This window comes from Pelophylax lessonae (genome assembly GCF_965119305.1).
Source record: "Pelophylax lessonae genome assembly, chromosome: 10".
Lineage (NCBI taxonomy): Eukaryota > Metazoa > Chordata > Amphibia > Anura > Ranidae > Pelophylax > Pelophylax lessonae.
In genome coordinates, this window is record NC_138777.1 from 201,221,169 (window position 1) to 201,243,420 (window position 22,252).

At 45.5% G+C, this 22,252-nt stretch overlaps 1 protein-coding gene across 2 annotated transcripts in view; it reads right to left on the reverse strand.

The window, feature by feature from the left end:
• TK2 (thymidine kinase 2) overlaps positions 1-22,252 on the reverse strand; it is a 90,273-nt gene that overhangs the window by 50,938 nt on the left and 17,083 nt on the right. For both annotated transcript variants that reach the window (XR_014225808.1, XM_082270384.1), the window contains exons 3-6: positions 21,237-21,311; positions 17,471-17,524; positions 14,658-14,747; positions 5,134-5,207 (exon numbers count right to left, since the gene is read on the reverse strand). Coding sequence is in view for 1 of the 2 variants with exons in the window: in XM_082270384.1 (XP_082126510.1) it covers positions 5,134-5,207; positions 14,658-14,747; positions 17,471-17,524; positions 21,237-21,311 (293 nt within the window). In the remaining variant the exon portion in view is untranslated. The remainder of the gene's footprint in view (positions 1-5,133; positions 5,208-14,657; positions 14,748-17,470; positions 17,525-21,236; positions 21,312-22,252) is intronic.

A 22,252-nucleotide genomic window follows, 5' to 3' on the forward strand; every position in this document is an offset into this window, starting at 1 on the left:
GGTGAAGTCCATCTTCCATAGAGCTGAATGTGCGTGCACATAGGAGGTGAAGTCCATTTTCCATAGAGCTGAATGTGCGTGCACGTAGGAGGTGAAGTCCATCTTCCATAGAGCTGAATGTGCGTGCACGTAGGAGGTGAAGTCCATCTTCCATAGAGCTGAATGTGCGTGCACGTAGGAGGTGAAGTCCATCTTCCATAGAGCTGAATGTGCGTGCACGTAGGAGGTGAAGTCCATCTTCCATAGAGCTGAGTGTGCATGCACGTAGAGGTGTAGTCCATCTTCCATAGAGCTGAATGTGCATGCACGTAAGAGGCGTAGTCCATCTTCCATGGAGCTGAATGTGCGTGCACGTAGAGGTGTAGTCCATCTTCCATGGAGCTGAATGTGAATGCACATAGGAGGTGAAGTCCATCTTTCATGGAGCTGAATGTGCGTGCACGTAGAGGTGAAGTCCATCTTTCATGGAGCTGAATGTGCGTGCACGTAGAGGTGTTGTCCCATCTTCCATGGAGCTGAATGTGCGTGCACATAGGAGGTGAAGTCCATCTTCCATAGAGCTGAATGTGCGTGCACGTAGGAGGTGAAGTCCATCTTCCATAGAGCTGAATGTGCGTGCACGTAAGAGGTGTAGTCCATCTTCCATGGAAGTGAATGTGCATGCACAGAGGTGAAGTCCATCTTCCATAGAGCTGAATGTGCGTGCACGTAGGAGGTGCAGTCCATCTTCCATAGAGCTGAATGTGCGTGCAGGTAGGAGGTGAAGTCCATCTTCCATAGAGCTGAATGTGCGTGCACATAGGAGGTGTAGTCCATCTTCCATAGAGCTGAATGTGCGTGCACGTAGGAGGTGAAGTCCATCTTCCATAGAGCTGAATGTGCGTGCACGTAGGAGGTGAAGTCCATCTTCCATAGAGCTGAATGTGCGTGCACGTAGGAGGTGAAGTCCATCTTCCATAGAGCTGAATGTGCGTGCACGTAGAGGTATAGTCCATCTTAGGGGTGAGCAGGAGAGGGTGGCTCATACACAAAGAATGAACATTGCCACCCTTGAACAGAACACTAGCAGAAAAAAAGTTTGCATTTGAGAAATGAAACAAAGACAGGAGTAAATCCTACTCCTATTTAGACACATTTATGTCTATCCACTCACCGGCCACTTTATTAGGTACACCTTGCTAGTACCGGGTTGGACTCCCTTTTGCGTTCATTCTTCATGGCATAGATTCAACAAGGTGTTGGAAACATTCCTCAGAGATTTTTCTCCATATTGACATGATATCATCAGCAGTTGCTGCAGATTTGTTGGCTGCACATCCATGATGCGAATCTTCCGTTCCACCACAACCCAAAGGTGCTCTATTGGATGAGATCTGGTGACTGTGGATGCCATTGGAGTACAGTGACCTCATTGTCATGGTGAAGAAACCAGTAGTGAGATGATTTGAGCTTTGTGACATGGTGCATTATCCTGCTGGAAGGAGCCATCAGAAGATGGGGACACTGTAGTCATAAAGGGATGGACATGGTCAGCAACAATACTCAGGTAGGCTGTGGGGTTTAAACAATGCTCAATAGGTACTAAGGGGCCCAACGTGTGCCAAGAAAATATCCCCCACACCATTACACCACCAGCCTGAAACATTGATACAAGGCAGGATGGATCCATGCTTTTGTGTTGTTTACGCAAAATTCTGACCCTACCATCTGAATGTTGCGGCTGAAATTGAGACTCATCAGACCAGGCAACGTTTTTCCAATCTTCTATTGTCTAATTTTGGTGATCCTGTGCGAATTCTAGCGTCAGTTTCCTGTTCTTAGCTGACAGGAGTGACACTTGGTGTGGTCTTCTGCTTCTGTAGCCCATTTGCTTCGAGATAGTATTCTGCACACCTTGGTTGTAACGAGTGGTTATTTGAGTTACTGTTGTCTTTCTATCATCTTGAACCAGTCTGCCCATTCTCCTCTGACATCAACAAGGCATTTTTCTCTACACAACTGCTGCTCACTGGATATTTTCTCTTTTTCGGACCATTCTCTGTAAACTCAAGAGAAGAGGTTACAAGGGAGCTTGAGAGCAGGAGGTCCTGGGAGGAACGAAGAGAACGAGTTGGTTGTTATTTTGAGACCAGATTAGTGATGTAGCTGGGCGAGAAGTTATGGATGGCTTTGTAGGTTATGGTTAGTAACTTGAATTTAACTCGTTGGTTGAGTGGCAGCCAATGGAGGGATTGGCAAAGAGGGGTAGCAGACACAGAGCGGTTTGCAAGGTGGATGAGTCTGGCAGCAGCGTTCATGATGGACTGAAGGGGGGGGGGGGGGGATATCCTTTTTAACCACTTAAGCCCCGGAGGATTTGGCTGCTCAAAGACCAGGCCATATTTTGCGATTCGGCACTGCGTGACTTTAACGGACAATTGCGCGGTCGTGCGACACTGTACCCAAATGAAATTGACGTCCTTTTTTCCCCACAGAGCTTTCTTTTGGTGGTATTTGATCACCTGTGTGATTTTTATTTTTTGCACTATAAACAAAAAAATAGCGACAATATTGAAACATTTTTATTTTTCACATTTTTTTTATATGAAATTCTCAAAAAAAAAAAAAACGTAAAAATCAAAATTTTTTTTTAACATTTTAGGCCAATTTGTTTTCTGCTACATATTTTTGGTAAAAAAAAAAAAAACGCAATAAGCATATTTTGATTGGTTTGCGCAAAAGTTACTGCGTTTACTAACTACGGGAAAAAATTTATGTCACTTTTATTGTTTTTTTTTTTTAACTAGCAATGGCGGCGATCTGCGATTTTTTTTGCGGGACTGCGACATTGCGGCAGACAGATCGGACCCTTGACTGACATTTTTGACACTTTTGGGGGTACCAGTGACATTACTACAGTAATCAGTGCTAAAAATATGCACTGTTACTGTAATAATGCTATTGGCAGGGAAGGGGTTAACTTTATTGGTGATCAAGGGGTTAAGTGTGTCCCTAGGGGCGCGATTCTAACTCTCAGGGGGCGTGGCTTGTTAGATCATCACAGAGACATGCGATCCTATATAGCAGGATCTCTGTCATGATCTAAGATTCTAAGGGAGAATGACAGACGGCTGTGTTTACATCAGCCGTCTGTCTTTCTCCCTCTCCTGAGGGAGATCGCGAGTGGCCGGCGGACATCGGAGCCGCCGGTCACACGCGTGGGCTAGGCAGGGAACGAACGGGGGCGGGAGCGCGCCCCCTACAGGTTCGTGGGCGAACGACGTACCGATACGTTACTTTCCCTGTAGGGGGCTGACTGCCGCAGTATATAGTCGTGTGCGGCAGTCGTCAAGTGGTTAACCTCTTGCCGACCGCCGCACGACTATTTACTGCGGCAGTCAGCCCCTCACAGGCAAAGTGACGTACTACTATGTCGCTAGCCTGTGAGGCTCTAGGGGGGCGAGCGCACACTCGTTCTTGGACCCCCCCCCCCGCGTGTGAGCGGCGGACTCAATATCCGTCGCTCACTTCCGATCGTCCGGTACAGCGGGAGAAAGGCAGGCGGCTAATGTAAACGAAGATCATACAGTCCTGCTATGTAGGATCGTATTTCTCTGCAGTTACACAAACCGCCACATTCAATCACAGTTAGAATCACGCCCCTAGGGACACACTTAACCCTTTCCTCTCCAATAAACTTAACCCCTTCCCTGCCAGTGCATATGTATAGCACTGATTACTGTAGTAATGTCACTGGTACCCCCAAAAGTGTCAAAAATGTCAGTCAAGGGTCCGATCTGTCCGCCGCAATCCCGCAAAAAAAAACAAAAAAAAAAAAAAACAACAAAAATGACAAGAATCTTTCCCTTAGTAAACACAATAACTTTTGCGCAAACCAATAAAAATAGGCTTTTTGCGATTTTTTTTTACCAAACATATGTAGCAGAAAAATTAGCCAACAATGTTAAAAAATTTTGATTTTTACAATTTTTTGGGGGGAATCTCATATAAAAAAAATGTGAAAATATTGTTATTTTTTGCAAAATTGTCGCTCTTTTTTTGTTTATAGCGCATGATCAAAAGATCGCACAGGTGATCAAATACCACCAAAAGAAACCTGTTTGTGGGAAAAAAAGGAGGCCAAATTCGTTTAGGTACAGCGTCACACGACCGCGCAATTGTCTGTTAAAGTCACGAAGTGCCGAATCGCAAAATAGGCCCTGGTCAGGTAGGGGTAAAATCTTCCGGGGCTTAAGTGGTTAAAAGGTAAGCCAAAGAGAAGGGAGTTGCAGTAATTGAGACAAGAGATGACCAGGGAGTGGATTAGAAGCTTTGTGGTATCATATACACACACACATAGCCAAGGATAAAGGCAATCCTTTACTAAAATCCACTCACTGAGCAATGTGCAAAACAGGTATAGGTGTTACCACCTCTCCTCCCTTCAAGTGCTTCCGCCGGCCATGAATGGTCAGATGATCAAATGTAGACATAGGGTTGTGTCATTTCAGCAAAGGGGAGGTCCACTGCGCAGCCAGCCAATCCAATTCTCCTCCAGGTAGATTTGGTGGAGATCACATGACCAAATGCCTAGCCAGAGATGAACCTGTAAGGATTCCAGGAACATTTGGGATCCCCCTGTACCCTTTGTTTTTACTTTGGAGAAGTCATATTGCTAGGAAGATTACATAGAGCGTCTACAATCGCTTGATTTATTCTCCCTGGAGAAGAGACGCCCGAGAGGGGACATGATAGCAATTTATAAATATATCAATGGTGATCTCAGCATAGAAAAAAAGCTATTCAGTCGAAAGGATTGCATGAGGACTCGAGGGCATACCATGCGATTATAGGAGAAGCGTTTTAACCTCAGGAGGTTCTTTACTGTTAGGGCTACAAGATTGTGGAATTCTCTACCACAAGAGGTGGTTTCTGCGGGAAGTATGGCTACTTTCAAAATACTCTTAGACGTACATCTCAAGGATCAGAACATTCAGGGGTATGAGAGATGATTACGGCCACACACACCTACACAGGTTGAACTGGATGGACTATTGTCTTTATTCAACCTCACCTTCTATGTAACTATGTAACATTCATAGTACAGGTACACTTTGTAAGAAGATAATGTTTAGTAAAGAAAAGATACTCTACCTTTTGTACAGGTTTTCTACAAAGATGTACTTTGCGCTGTGAATGGACCTCTCCATCATTTTAACAGGAGCATCCTGGAGGAGAAAACACAGACATGGCTGACATCTTCCACACTGCTTACGTCTCTAAGTGCCTATGGGATTACATCTAAGGCTATAGCGGCGTCAAGCATGAAATGATGGTTCGAGGAATCGTGCTCCACACAACACGTTAGGCATCATAACGCAGAGTGAATGTATTTAATATGTGATTGGAAGTGTACTGTATTGTAGCATTAAAAACAAACATATATACACACATACAGTATTTCACAAAAGTGAGTACACCCCTCACATTTTTGTAAATATTTTATTATATCTTTTCATGTGACAACACTGAAGAAATTACACTTTGCTACAATGTAAAGTAGTGAGTGTACAGCTTGTATAACAATGTAAATTTGCTGTCCCCTCAAAATAACTCAGCACACAGCCATTAATGTCTAAACCACTGGTAACAAAAGTGAGTACACCCCTAAGTGCAAATGTCCAAATTGGGCCCAAAGTGTCAATATTTTGTGTGGCCACCATTATTTTCCAGCACTGCCTTAACCCGCAGCACTCATGCAGCCCCAGACCATGACACTCTCACCTCCATGCTTGACTGTAGAGAAAACACACTTGTCTTTGTACTCCTCACCTGGTTGCCGCCACACATGCTTGACACCATCTGAACCAAATAAGTTTATCTTGGTCTCTTCAAACCACAGGGCATGGTTCCAGTAATCCATGTCCTTAGTCTGCTTGTCTTCAGCACACTGTTTGTGGGCTTTCTTGAGCATCATCTTTAGAAGAGGCTTCCTTCTGGGATGAGAGTCATGAAGACCAATTTGATGCAGTGTGCGGCGTATGGTCTGAGCACTGACAGGCTGACCCCCCCCCACCCCTTGAACCTCTGCAGCAATGCTGGCAGCACTCATGTGTCTATTTCCCAAAGACAACCTCTGGATATGACGCCGAGCACATGAACTCAACTTCTTTGGTCGACTATGGCAAGGCCTGTTCCAAGTGGAGTAGTAAAGCAAATCTCCTGCGCTCAAGTAGAATATGATGAAGGGAAGAGAGATGCACTTCAGCCTTAGATGGAAAAAAAGGGCCAATGGTCTTGCTGCCCCCTCAGGATCAAGGGTATCCAGAATCAACTGAGAGAAAAAGACAAAAGAAAAGGGGCGCACCGACCTAGTGCATTACCACTAAAACCATTTATTAAAATGTTAAAAAGTATACAATATACTCACAAAGCGGGCGTGATTATACACACATCACCATTGCATATACAATCTCCAAAGTAGCAGCAGCAACTTTTCTGGCTCTGAGGAAGGGGGTACACCCCTGAAATGCGTCAGCCTAGCCATAGCAGCCCCATGCGGCATTCTGCATGCCATTTTGTCACGTATGGGACCTTGGCTACCTTGGAGATTGTATATGCAATGGTGATGTGTGTATAATCACACCCGCTTTGTGAGTATATTGTATACTTTTTAACATTTTAATAAATGGTTTTAGTGGTAATGCACTAGGTCGGTGCGCCCCTTTTCTTTTGTCTGTTCCAAGTGGAACCTGTCCTGTTAAACTGCTGTATGGTCTTGGCCACCGTGCTGCAGCTCAGTTTCAGGGTCTTGGCAATCTTCTTATAGCCTAGGCCATCTTTGTGTAGAGCAACAATTATTCTGTGCCATGAGGTGCCATGTTGAACTTCCAGTGACCAGTATGAGAGAATGAGAGCGATAACACCAAATTTACCACACCTGCTCCCCCATTCACACCTGAGACCTTGTAAAAACTAACGAGTCACATGACACTGGGAGGGAAAATGGCTAATTGGGCCCAATTTGGACATTTCCACTTAGTGGTGTACTCACTTTTGTTGCCAGCGGTTTAGACATTAATGGCTGTGTGTTGAGTTATTGAGGGGACAGCAAATTTACACTGTTATACAAGCTGTACACTACATTGTAGCAAAGTGTCATATCTTCAGTGTTGTCACATGAAAAGATAGAATTAAATATTTACAAAAATGTGAGGGGTCTACTCACTTTTGTGAGATACTGTATATAAACACCTTCATGATGGGGCAAGCTCTAGTGGCGCAATGCAGATAACCACTTAACCTCCAGGCGTTTTTCTGACACTTTTGTTTACATGTAAAAATCTGTATTTTTTGCTAGAAAATTAGCTTGAACCCCCCACGAACATGATCGTTTTTTTTTTAAAGCTGAGGCCCTAAATGAAAAAAAAAAAACTATGGGTTTTGCAGTTTATGTCACATGGTATTTATGCAGCAGGTTTTCAAAAATGGGATTTTTAACACCGTAAAATCCATTTCTCTGATGTTCATTGATGGGCAGAGCTCCTGATCTTTTTAACCATCGGGTTGTACTGCCCCCTACAGGAGTAGGAAACTAGGCAGAAAAAAAAGAAGACTGACTACGCCTATGGGCGAGGGGTATACTCCCCCTATCTACTGTAGGTACTCAGTTTTGTTACAAGCAGTGTCAGAAGAATTACAACTCCACAGAGGGGTGGGTGCTGTGTCCGTCAATGAACATCAGAGAAATGGATTTTACGGCAAGTCAAAAACCCCGTTTTCTCCTTCGTTCATTGACGGACACAGCTCCTGATCTTCTGAACCATTGGGACGTCCCAAAGAAGTCAAATATGAAGGGTGGGAACAGCAAGAAAAAAATTTGCCAAGGATAAACCATAGCCAACCAGGTAACAGGAGCTCAACAAAAAACAACTGGAACCCATCTGAAAAAAATAATACACCCTCAAAGAGGACCATCCACTTTATAATTATTTGTGAAAGAGTGCACCGACGACCAGTGGGCAGCCTTGCAAGCATGCGTCACTAACGCCTGATGACGGAAGGCCCAGGACGCACTGAGCGCTCGAGTAGAGTTTGCCTTGACAGGGAAAGGAGGAACCTGACCCTTGATTGAATAAGCCTGAGTCACCATCTGTCTGATCCATCTGGAAATGGTCGCAGAGGAAGCGGACAGTCTTTCCGAGGCCCATCCGTGAGCACAAATAGTGAGTCGGAATTCCTAAAAAAAAAAAGACTCCAAAGCTGCCAGGTACACCTGAACTGCCCGAACCACAACCAGGGCATGGAATGCAATTTCCTTAAGAGGTTTTGGCTTGGGACACAGGGAAGGCAACACAATGTCTTCATTGAAATGAAAATCAGAGACAACCTTTGGAAGGGACGGATAGAGGGGGGGGGGGGGAGCATCACCTTATCTCTGAACCACCAAGTAAGGTGAACGACAAGATAACGCCACCAATTTCGACACTCTGCATGCAGAGGTGATTGCCACCTTCTGGGACAGCATAAGCAGGGGAATGTCCCGAAGATTTTCAAAGGGAGGCTTCTAGAGGACTGAGAGCACTAAGTTGAGGTCCCATGGTGGTAATGGAGACCGCATTGGAGGAGCCAAGTGTCGAGCCCCCAGGGAATGCATGGCCAAAAGGTCACTGAAAAAAAGACTGCCAAGGCTGAAATCTGGCCCTTGATGGTAACTCAAAGCCAATTTCTGCTCAACCCCCCCGTTGAAGAAAGGTCAAGGCCCAAGCCACTAAGAAAGAGCGAGGGTGAACCCAAAGAGACTCACACCACGAAATGTACGTTTTCCACGTACGATGGCAGAGCTTTCTAGAGGTAGACTTCCTGGCTTTCAACAAGTTGGAATCACGAACGCAGATAAACCCCTATTCTTCATCACCTGGCTTTCAAAAGCCAAGCAGTCAAAGCCAGCGACTGTAAAGCAGGATGGAAGATCAGCCCTTGGGAAAGCAGATCCTCCCTGAGAGGTAGAATCTAAGGGACGTTGGCGACCAGCCGCTCCAGGTCGGCGTACCAAGACCAGCGAGGCCAGTCCAGAACCACTAGGATGACCAGAATCCCTTCTGCCTCGATTCTGTGCAAGAGTCTCGGCAAAAGCTTGAGAGGAGGGAAGGCGTAAATCAGAAGATACTGGCCCCACTGGGCCACCAACACAGATGTGGCGTCCACCAGAGGATTCCGTGACCGTGCCACAAACCTCTGCACCTTTCTGTCGAGCCGAGACGCCAACAGATCTACCTCGGGAGTGCCCCACCAGAGAGACAACTGATGAAACACCTCCATATGAAGGGACCACTCGCCTTGATCCAATTTCTGCCGACTGAGATAATCCGCCAGCCAGTTTTCCACCCCTGGAATGTGTATGGCGGAGAGGGCTGGAACTAAATGTTCTGCCCACTGTAGAATGTCGGCTACCTCCAGAGCTGCCAAGACACTTCTTGTGCCCCCTAGTGATTGACATACGCCATGGCCGTGGCGTTGTCCGATTGAATTTGCACTGCACACCACTGAAGATGATGCTTCCAATGATCTAAGTACAGTCTGATTGCACAGAGCTCCAGGACACCATTACATTGATCGGTAGTCTGGACTATTCCAGTATCCAGACCCCCTGAGCAGAGTTTCAGCCTAGGACACCTTCCCACCCAGACAGGCTGCCATCTGGGGTGACCACTGTCCAATACAAGAGGAGAAAGGATTTGCCCTGTTGAAGCGCCTGGGAATGAAGCTACTAGATCAGGAACCTCTTGTTCTCCGTCTCAGCCGGATCTGATTGTCCAAAGACTGCAGACACTTGTCCCATTTGGCCAGAATCTCCCTTTGCATGGAATTGTGCAAACGGCACCGCCTCAAAGGTAGAGACCATCAGGCCCAACACCCGCATGCAAGTCGGGAGGGATGGCCATCTGCTGGACAGCAGGAAAGGAATTGCAGCCTGCAGTTTCTGGAGTTTGTCCAAATGAAGGAGCACTCTGGTTAAGGCCGAGTCCAGAGTCAGACCCAGATAGTCCAGCTTTGTGGACAGAAATAGAGCAGACTTCTGAAAATTCAGAATCCAGCAGAACTCCCTCAGAGTTCATACAGTGATCTCCAGGTTTTCCACCAGAGCAGTAGGAGACTGCGCTCGCAGAAGGTGTTTTTTCAAGTAGCCCAGTACTGCGATCCCCCTGCTGACGTAACAATGCTAGCACCGGGGGCCAACCCTTTTGTGAAGACCCGAGGAGCAGGGGCGAGACCACAAACTGATAATGCTCCTCCCCCATGGCAAAGCAGGGAAGCGCTGGTGACCGACACATATTGGAATGTGTAGGTAAGCATCCTTGACGTAGATAGAGGCAAGGAAATCCCCCTGATGCAGGGATGCCACCACCGTGCGAATAGACTCCATTCTGAACTTCTGTACCCGCACAAAGCAGTTCAGTGCCTTGAGGTCCAGGATTGGACGCACCTTGCCCTCCTTCCTGGAAACAGGTTTGAATAAAAACCCTGAAAATTTTACGAAGTCGGAAGCCGGATCAATCACCCCTTGAAGTACCAGGTCTTGCACCTCCCCAAAGAGCCTATATACGGTCAGGGGACAGGCGCACGTTGGAAGGAAAGAACCTTACCGGAGGGCAAGAATGAAACTCGATCTTGTAGCCAGACCAAATGACTTTGTGGACCCACTTGTCTTGTACCAAGGAAGTCCCTGGATTCAGGGACCAGCAAAGACATCCACCCACCCCAGATACGGGTGAGGGCACACCTTCATGCTGAAGGAGCCTTTTCCGTGGGTCTGGAGAAGCCTGCTCTCAACTTGCCAGACCAAGATAGTTTGGATCCGCCCAAAGAGGCCTTGAAAGGCTTTGATCCCTTGTCATTCGACCCTGAGGGAAGAAAAAACTTCTTGTGAGCCGAGAAGAACGGGCCATGTCTACGACAAGGTTTCTTGCCCTTACTAGCCTGCGGGAAAAAAGTACTCCTTCCCCCTTTGAGACCCTTAATGATGTCATCCAGAGTAGCTACAAACAGATGATCTCCTTGAAAAGGAAAATTAGTTAAGGCCTTGTTAGAAGTCTGGTCCACAGACCAACATTTGAGCCAAAAAACACGCCTAAAGACCACTGGCAAAACCGAGAGCCTAGCAAGTTGGGGAGCAGCCCCTGGACCAACTGGTCCGCTAGCTCAGCAAAGGCAGGGGGAAGCTGCTCCCCCTCCAGGTCACGACGTAAAAACTTAGCCCACTCGGTCAGAGTTTATGACACCAGGGCAATGCTGAACACTGGCCTAAGTTTCGAACCAGCCACAGTGTACATATTGCAGGTCACAGCCTCCGCCATTTCTTTCAGCCGGATCCTTAACCGCTTGCCGACTGCTCACAGTATATTTACTGCGGCAGTCAGCCCCTCACAGGCAGAGCGACGTAGGTCTACGTCGCTAGCCTGTGAGGCTCTGGGGAGCGGGCGCGCTCCCGCGCGGTCACGGACCCCCCCGCGCGTGTGACCGGCGGACCCGATGTCCGCCGGTCACTCGGCGATCGGCGGGGGAGAGGGAGAAAGTCAGGCGGCTTGTGTAAACAAGCTGCCTGTCATTCTCTTCTGTGTAAAAACACTGATCACACGGTTCTACAATGTAGAACCGTTGATCAGTGTCCCTACAGCTCAACAGACAGCCAATCACAGTAAGAATCACGCCCCTAGGGACACACACAGCCCCTCCCTCTCAAATAAAGTTAACCCCTTCACTAACAGTGTATTTTTACAGTAACAGTGCATATGTATAGCACTGATTACTGTAGAAATGTCACTGGTAACCCCAAAAGTGTCAAAAATGTCAGTCGCAGATCGCCGCCATTACGCGTTGAAAAAAAAAAAAAACAACAAAAATGACAAAAATCTTTCCCTTTGTTAGTAAACGCGATAACTTTTGCGCAAACCAATAAAAATACGCTTTTTGCAATTTTTTTTTATTAAACATAGGTAGCATAAAACAAATTGGCCGAAAATGTTAAAAAATTTTGATTTTTACATTTTTTTGGGGGAATTTCATATAAAAAAATGTGAAAAATATTGTTATTTTTGCAAAATTGACGCTCTTTTTTTGTTTATAGCGTGTGATCAAAAAAAAAAAAAAAAAAAAAAAAAAAAAAAAAAAAAAAAAAAAATCGCACAGGTGATCAAATACCACCAAAAGAAAGCTCTGTTTGTGGGAAAAAAAGGACGTCAAATTCGTTTAGGTACAGCGTCGCACGACCGCGCAATTGTCCGTTAAAGTCACGCAGTGCCGAATCTCAAAATACCCCCTGGTCGTTTAGCAGCCAAATCCTCCGGGGCTTAAGTGGTTAAAGGCCCGAGACTCTTCAACCGGAATCATGGTTGCCTTGTTCAATCTGGAAACCAGATGGTCCACCACCGGTGGAACAGTCTACTTTTTAAGAAGGGACTTCTCATAGGGGTACCGCATAGCCAATCGCTTAGGGACCACAAGGGGACGTTTTGGCCATCCTTTAGTGATAATCATGTCAAAATACGAAGGGGAAAGAAAAAACCTTTGCCACTCTGGACGGCTTGTGAGTGCCAAAGGGAACAGGTGCCTCCATTGCAGCTCCAGCTGCGTCCTCCATCTTTTCAGTCTCACACATAGACAATCAGTGCGTCCCACCAGTGCCTTTTCATGTGCAGCTATGGGTGTAGAGGAATCATCCTCACTATCTGAGAATTCAGGGCGCGTGGTCGCAGACACAGCAGGGCGAGCCACGTCTGCGGCGGCTGAATCATATTCGTCTAGATGAGGCAGGGGGCGCTTTTTGTTAGCCCGCTGCCCAAAAACCACCTCCACCCAGTACACAAAGGACTCCAGGACCACCGTCAGTGCATCAAATGATGGTCTGGACCCAGAGGGCCCCGCAGCCTCTGAGAGGGGGTCAGGTGGGGAAACGTGCTCCAAAAACTCCATGAGTCATTCGGGGGACCCCAAGAAAAAAAAGTGCAAAACACTGCTAAGGGACACCCCCACCGCTCTGGCAGCACCACCCGGTTGCCAGTAACAGAGCACCAATCGATCCTGCAGCAGAGAGGGAAAGGACCCCCCACCAGACTCACAACCCCACAGAACAAGCACCGGTGTTCTAAAATTTTCTCGGACCCGTGAAAAAAATTGGACCCCGTCACTTCCGGTGATAGGAGTTTCAAGTGCGCATGCGCATAAGACATTATCTTGGTTTGGTAAACTTATAACACATAGCGGGCAGCTGAATGAGAGGAGGCGGGGCTGAGGTGGGACGGAAGACACCGCCGCATCATCTGCAGAGCTGAATAGAGGAGGCGGGACGGAGGTGCGGCCGTGTAATATATGCAGGACTTTAGCGACTCCTTGTTTTATTATCTTTAGCAATTATCGTATTATTTATCCTTAGGATTTCATTACATTTACTATTTATATATTACAAAATAAGAAATACTAAATGTAATGAAATCCTAAGGATAAATAATACGATAATTGCTAAAGATAATAAAACAAGGAGTCGCTAAAGTCCTGCATATATTACACGGCCGCACCTCCGTCCCGCCTCCTCCACCAGCTCTGCATATGTGTCCTCCATCCTCCGTCGCACCTCAGCCCCGCCTCCTCTCAATCAGCTGTCCGCTCTCTGTTATAATTTTGCCAAACCTCGAAAAATGTCTTCTGCGCATGCGCACGGACGACTCCCATCCGCTGTTTTGTGATGCTCTATCACCGGAAGTGACGAGGTCCGATTTTTTCACGGGTCCGACAAAATTTTACAACACCGGCAGCAGAAGGATAATCTGCACTCCACGTGCGGCATCCAGGGAAAGAAAAGACCCAGGAGTCAGCACCAGGGGATGAAGAGGAGCTCCCACAGCCGAAATTGTCACCCAGAAAGGCTCCACTGTCATGGCTGCCGCTATTTCCAATGCCGGACTACCGCAAAATGGCCACCGGACTACACAAAAATGGCCGCTGTGCATTACAGCACACAGACTACAAGAAAATGGCGGCACCAGGAGGCTCCCAGGGACCCAGGAGGGATCCCTAGGCCTCAGAAACCGGCACAGGAAAGAAGGAGGAAAGAAGAGGGGAGGGCCTGGCAGGAGCCCCCCACCCACAACTGATCGCCCAGTCACCGGCGGCACACCCCCCACCCCCATCTCTAGACCACACCACAACCCCAGCATTGGTGGGGGGGGGGCGCTAGATGGCCAACAGGGACCACCAGACACAGATGAGGGGGGAGCCTAACGGGAAGGAGGGGAACCCGGGGGTCCAACCATCCCATGGAAGGGCCCATGTTCACCCAAAGACCCTCCAGGGGGGGGGGGGACGAAGGACAATTAAAAAGGAATAAAAGATCCTGGATATCTTCCCTGTGTTCCACTGAATGTAATATACAATACATTCTGGCCAAGCTAGCCAGGGACACAGATGGGCAGACCCGGAAGCGACAAACATGTTGCTTTCTAGGTCACCAATCCTGCTCTAGGCATTAGTATAACCCAAAGTTTAAAAATTTTATGTGCCCTTCAATGGAAAAGAAGGAAATCGGGATCATGTTAAGTGGCCATTTAGATATGCTTAGCAGCGTTTTTCATAAAAAAATAAATCAATAATAATAATAATAATAAATAATAACATGAACTTACTGTTGGCCTTGTGTGGACATCCAGCATAGTGAGCTGCACATAGGTCTGCAATGTAAGCCCCCATCTTGAAGGGTCCTGGTACATTAAGGCCTTCAGTGGAGGTAGAAAAGGAATACAAATGCATTTAAGCAGTCAAAACAACATTCTCACTCACAATTTAATACAGATAATCTGGGCCAGGTGGATGTTGGACTATTCTTCAATCCTACCATTAGTGATCGGCTGCTGAGGCCAGAGAAGAAGAGAAGTTAGCATGCTCCACTATACCCAGAAGGTATTCCCAAGGGCTTGAACGGAGCAGCTGAGGGTATGAGTTTTAAGAGAACCTGTTGCTGTGCCCTGAATGGGTAAGACCAACTCCTTACAGCTTACCAACTACTAGGTAGGGCAAGACCCTACCCCAACACTCAACTTAAAGTGTTACTAAACCCAGGACCCTGCATTCACTAGATCCGATCTACCCCAAGTCCACAGAAATGCAATTATTTTAGTAAATATAAAACTGCTAAGTACCTTTTCTCATCAGCAGTATATAACAGTCTTGTGACTTCTATCAGTGTCTGGTTAAAACTTGTAGGAGGAGTTTCTATTCTGCTCTGACTGTCCTATGAGGCTGCAGGACCCCTGACCCTCTGTCTGGAAAATGCTCTGTGCTGCTCACACGCACCATCAAAAAATAAATAAAAAAAACTCTGCACATGCTTAGTTTGGTGTTTATTACTAGAGTGCCCCCAAGGCTCTATCCAGTGGTCCTCAACCCTGGCCTACAGGGCCCACTAACAGGCCAGATTTTAGGTATTACCTTGGGGAGATGCAGACTAGAATACTGCAATCACTGAGCAGCAAATGATATCACCTGGGATGTATTTCAGTTATCTTTAAAATCTGGCCTGTTTGTGGGCCCTGTAGGCCAGGGTTGAGGACCACTGCTCTATACAATCAGGAGATGGATTGGGGACTGTGGAAGAAGGGGAGGATCAGAAAAGACCGGATCAAACAGACTTTTTACAATATGTGCAGGATTAACCCTTTAGGTTCCACAGTGAGTAGAACAAGCATGCTTTACTGTATATACAGACTGATTTTACAATTGTGGGTTTAGTAACACTTAAAACACAAAAAGGAAAACCCTTAGACTATGTAGTTAGCAAATTTTGCTCTTTTAGGCTGGGTTCACACTGGTGCGAATTGGGTGCGGGTTTCCCCACATCCAATTCGCATGTCAGGAGAGTGTGATTGGCTCTCAATGGAGCGGGTTCACACATCTCCGGGACAGCTGCAGGGCGGTTTGCAGGAAATTCGTGTGCGTCTTCTGGTCCATTTCAGGTCCAAATTCAGACAAAAATGTGGACCGAATTCGGACCTGAAACAGTGAACAGGAAACACCGGACCCCCTACTGCGAGCCGCTCTGCAATCCAGTGTGAACCCAGCCTTAATGGATCATCTGAAAGCAAAATCCAATGGTGTGCAGTCATTTAAAGCCGACCTTCACCAACCATCCAAACTCCCCGCACTCCCACTTCCCTCTGCTAATATTTTGTAAATCTTTTTTTTTTTCTCTATGGTCTGCTGTTAGTCCAGCGTCATCCCCCGTCACCATTCTCACCTAGGCAAGAATGACATGTCTTGATCCTGCAGCAGGATTACCTAGGAGACTGCAGCAGCAGGATCACACAGCAGCCAATGGGGCTGGAGCCAGGGAACGCCATTTTATTTTTCTATTTTTTGAGTCACAAATATTGAGGAGATCTAGCCAATTAGGAGGGTCTGTCTTTATCATCACCACCTGAGCAGTCTCCATGTGAGAAGAAACAGTCCTAGTACGGGCCCTTTCACACGGCTTGCCGATCCGGTCTGCCTGTCAGTTGTTCAGGCGGACCTCATCGGATGCTCCATGCACTCCTATGGAGCTGCGGATGTCAGCGGTGACACGTCCACTGACACCCGCTGTTATCCTATCCGAAACCCTATTTTCCATCCGTCTGGATGATCAAATGAAAACTGACAAACGGTCCGTTTTCATCCGATCTCCCATAGAGGAGAGCGGGGATCTGACATGTTCGTCTCAGCACAGTGAGCAGAGATGGACCAGTCATCCGTCTGCTTAGCGGGGGATCGGTGGATAGATCCCCCTCTGAGCAAAACGGAGTCCACCAGGCACAAAGCCCGTGTGAGAGGACCCCATCCCTTCCAGTGAGCCTTAGACAGTATCTCACCAAAAACATCCTCTGCAGGAGATGCCTACTAAAATAAGGCTTCAAGTTCTTGGCAAAAAAGAAATTGTTCAATCGCATAGCTAAGAAAACTCTATATCTGGACACGCTCTGAACACAAACAATATACAAAATGCTGCCAGGCTGCTATAATATGCAGAAGAAGCAACATTTGCATTTTTTGACAGCTTTAGAAAAGGAATAGCAGACACAGTCTTACATAGAAAGTAACAATTAATTACAGAACAGCCTGTGAAGCATTTATTTATATCAGTTTTCCTTAAGGCTCCGTTCACATGTAGGCGTTTTTGGGGAGTTTTTCTGCTCTAGGATCAGCTCAAAAAACGCCCAACAAGACAAATCCTATTAATTTCAATGGCCCCTGTTCACATCTGAGCGTTTTGACGTTTAAAACCCCCAAAAAAGTACATGAGCTTCTTTTTGGGCAGATTACAGGCGTTTTTATTTTTTTCCATTGGTTACTAGTCAACCTAAAAACGCCTGCACAAAAACGCCTGTAAAAACGCCTAAAAAACGCCTGTAAATAGCAACGCCAAGATGTGAACGTAGCCTTAAGTAACATTTTAAATGTTACTTACCAGTGGATTATGACCATGAACATTCCTCCATTTAGCCACAGGCTCCGTTAACACCTAAAAAAAAAAAAAGCCATTAGTTAAAACATTTGACAATGGACCATTTTCTTCCCTATTTACAGCAACTGGTGATTTTGTCTGTAGAACAAATGAGATCCGGTCTGCTGCACAACCAGGTGATCTATGTGTAATCCTAGGGAGGGCGGCACGCAATCGTAAGACAATGCTTTTTTTTTCTCCAAAAAGTAAAAAAATTATATATATATATATATATATATATATATATATATATATATATATATATATATATATAATATAGGCAAAGTAGGCCCACGTAAGCCAGTGTAAGTGTTATAGGGGGAAGATGGTCAACTTCACATTAATGCCCATGGTTTTTGAAATAGATGTCCAGCAAGCTCATCTCTTATGCCTTGTTTCCATTAAGTGGTATGGTACGGTTCGGTGCGGTACACCTTGATCGGGCTTGCGTTTCCACCGCCAACCAGAGTTGTATAAAGTACTCAAAACCCATACTTGAGTAAAAGTACAAGTGCTCGATCAAAAAGTGACTTGAGTAGAAGTACTAAAGTATTCAACATTTTTTGTACTTTTTTTAAAAAATTTTGCTACTCAAGTACTGAAAGTGAAAGTACAAGTACTGTGTTATGTAGTTATTAGGCTCCGTTCACATGTAGGCGTTTTGGGGCGTTTTTGGGGCGTTTTTCTGCTCTAGGATCAGCTCTCAAAACGCCCAACAAGACAAATCCTATTCATTTCAATGGCCCCTGTTCACATCTGAGCGTTTTGATGCTGTATACAAAACGCCCAACGCTCAAAAAAGTACATGAGCTTCTTTTTGGGCAGATTACAGGCGTTTTCCATTTGTCTCTATTCAATCTAAAAACGCCTGCACAAAAATCGCGGTAAAAATCGCGGTAAAAACACGCGAAAACGCTACGCTCAGGTGTGAATGTAGCCTTAAAGAAAGAAGTCAAAAGTTTGAACATCATATTGTTTTTTATTATTTCAAATGCAGCTTTTATTTATACATACAGTAGCTTTTATTTTCGTATGCGCTGATAATACACATGTTTTGAGCTTCATGAAACCTGCCATCTACTGTTCTGGCAGTGGTCATTTTTATAATTGTAAGGGTCCTTTCACACGGCCGCTCTGTGTGAAAGGTCCGATGCGGGACTTTTTTTTTTTTTTTTTTCCACGGAGCGGATGACATTTCTGTCATCCACTCCGTGTGCCTGCATATCATCCCATCCGTTTGCGGATGATATGCGGACATAATGTAAGTATATGGCACTGCGGATGTCAGCGGATGACACCGCTGACATCCGATTTTCCTTCCTTTCCGTTTTTTACACGGAAGAAAAAATGGGGTTCTGTTCCATTCGTAAAAACGGAACAGAACTGAAAGGAGGAAAATCGGGTGTCAGAGGATGGTATTCCGCTGACACCCGCAGTGCCATTCACTTACATTATGTCCGCAAATCATCCGCAAACGGATGGGATGATTTGCGGACACACGGAGCGGCCGTGTGAAAGGACCCTAACGAGTAACTATGCAGCACAAAAAGAAAATATTGGAGTAGAAGTATTGAAATCATCGAAAAAATGTAGTGAAGTAAAAGTGGAAGTAGGAGAAAAAAATTCTACTCTAGGAAAGTACAGATACCGCATTTCGGTACTTATGTACAGTAGTGAAGTAGTTCTACTTAGTTACTATACATCTCTGCCGCCAACAGTACCTCAACAGTATTGCTCCACCCTGTTGGTACGGTACTAATGTGCTTGGTACCACAACAAAAGGGTACCAAAAAAATGGTACGGTACGGATTTAGTGTACCATTTACAACTTTTGACAATGGAAACAGCAAAAATTGCGTACTGTACCGAACCGTACCACTCAGTGGAAACGAGGCATTAGATTGTAAGCTCTAACGAGCAGGGCCCACTGATTCCTACTGTATTAAAGTGTATTGTATTTGTACGGTCTACCCTCAAATTGTAAAGCGCTGCGTAAACTGTTGGCGCTACATGAATCCTATATAATAACAATAAACCTATGTTATGGTCAGTTGTCTAAAAACATTTGGCCATAGAGAAAATTTGGTTCCAAACTATTGAGAATACTTGGGTCTCTCCATCAGGTTACATAGTAAAACACTTTACTCAGAGATCATGCAATATCAGTAACCTATACCAATAAGGCCCTGCGCAACTCACAACACTGTTTTAGTGCACATGGCAGCAAAGGGCAGCCAATTAACTTGAAACGCACCATTCGTAGCTCCTGCACTTCTTTGCAATGAGCCTCATGCATGTTGTCAGGTGACAAAATGCGTAACTGCGACCCACATTTGTGGTGCCATTAGGAATTAAAGTGTTACTAAACCCACAACAGTAAAATCAGTCTGTATATGCAGTAAAGCATGCTTGTTATACTCACTGTGGAACCTAAGGGGTTAATCCTCCACATTGTGTAAAAAGGCTGTTTGATCCTGTCTCTCTGATTATCTCCTCCTTCCACTTTCTCCCAATCATTTCCTGATACAGATGGAGTCAGGCTGCACATGCTCGGTTTGGTGTGTATTGCTAGAGAGCTTTTTTTTCTTGGGAGAGTGCATGTGATCAGCACAGGGCCAATCAGCACTGTCCTGGCAGAGTGTCAGGGGTCTTGCAGCCTCATAGGACAGGGATCCTCAAACTACGGCCCTCCAGCTGTTGCAGAACTACACATCCCATGAGGCATTGTAAAACTCCGACATTCACAGACATAACTAGGCATGATGGGATTTGTAGTTCCTGAACAGCTGGAGGGCTGCAGTTTGAAGACCCCTGCTCATAGGACAATCATGGGAGAATGAAAACTCCTCCTACAAGCTTTAACCAGACACTAATAGAAGTTACAAGACTGCTATATACTGCTGATAAGAAAGGGCATTTAGCGGTTTATATTTCCTAAAATAATTTCATTTCCATGTTCTGTGTACTGTAATAGATCAGATATAGTGAATGCAGGCTCCTGGGTTTAGTAACACTTTAATGGCACTGCAAGCATGATGCGCGTTTTGGTACTTTTTTTGTGCATTTCTAGGAACACAAAAGGTGGGAATGAGACGTAAAACCTTTGTCCAATTTGTCAACAGTGATCCAACTTCCGATATGGATAAATACACTTTGCAATGTCCCATGTTTGCGTTGCCCTGCAGATTGAGACTCTATAGCAGGGGGTCTTCAAACTATGGCCCTTTAGTTGTTCAGGAACTACAATTCCCATCATCCCAAGTCATGTCTGTGAATGTCAGAGTTTTACAATGCCTCATGGGATGTGTAGTTCTGCAACAGCTGGAGGGCCGTAGTTTGAGGATCCCTGCTATATAGGGTCTGTTTAAAAAAAAAGGGCATTATGCTCTGCTGGCTTTAAGAGGCCGAAGCCAGCGGAGTGCAATAAATGTGTATTGTAGAAAAAGTAAAGAAAAAAAAAAAAGCCAGGAGTGCCCAGTTATGTGACGTGTTAAAGCCACATGATTGGTTCTCCTCCAATCACAAAGCTTTCCCTGCTGCGTCAAGCAGAGAGAACCCTGTGAGGCACCGCAGGCTCAACACTACGGCCCGTATATAATAAATAGACTGGAAAATGTGGGGTGCAGTGTGGACTATAATAAAAATGGCTACGTGCTCTCTTAAAATGTGCCCCCCCCAATTATTCATAGGACTAGGTCTAGGAGAAAAGCCACCAACATTGCATAGATACCTCAAGGTTTTCAGTGTTGGAGAAGTATTGGAGACAGCTGGTTTTTCCACTTGCTATGTTCCCCTCTACACAGATCTGCAAGACAAAACCAGACATACAACCTTATTATCTGTGACAATGATTCCCAACTCGTTGAATCATAAATGAAACCATGAGGAGCCAACAATTCCTGAATGCCAGGGAGACTTCCTGCAAATAAAAAGCTATATCAAATTTTCTGGATGACTGGCATATTCTAGGGAACATTTCTAATGGAAAATAAAACAGTAACTGATTCTTATAACACCGTATACTTGCATGGCATTCAATGCAAAATCGTGTCCCATTGACTTCAATGACCTGCCAAAAAGCAAAATGCTATGTGTGGTGGAAAACGAACACTGCACATCACCCTGAACCCATGATCTCTACTGTGAAACATGGTGGTGGCAGCATAATGTTGTGGGGATGCTTTTCTTCAGCAGGGACAGGGAAGCTGGTCAGAGTTGATGGGCAGATGGATGGAGCCAAATATAGGACAATCTTAAAAGTAAACCTGCTAGAGTCTGCAAAAGACTTGAGTGGAGCGTAGGTTCACCTTCCAGCGGACAACGACCCGAAACATACAGCCAGAGCTACAATGGAATGGTTTAGATCAAAGCATATTCATGTGTTAGAATGGCCCAGTCAAAGTCCAGACCTAAATCCAATGGAGAATCTGTGGCAAGACTTGAAAATTGCTGTACAGACACTCTCCATTCAATCTGACAGAGCTTGAGCTATTTTTCAAAGAAGAATGGGCAAAAATTTCCCTCTCTCTAGATGTGCAAAGCTGGTAGAGACATCCCAAAAAGACTTGCAGCTGTAATTGCAGTGAAAGGTGGTTCTACAAAGTATTGACTTGGGGGTTAATACAAATACACACCACATTTTTGAAATATTTGTAGAAAATTTTGAACACAATTATGGGCCATTTTGTGTTGGTCTAATTACATAAAAAAAACATTTATGTTTTTGGTTGTAACATCACAAAATGT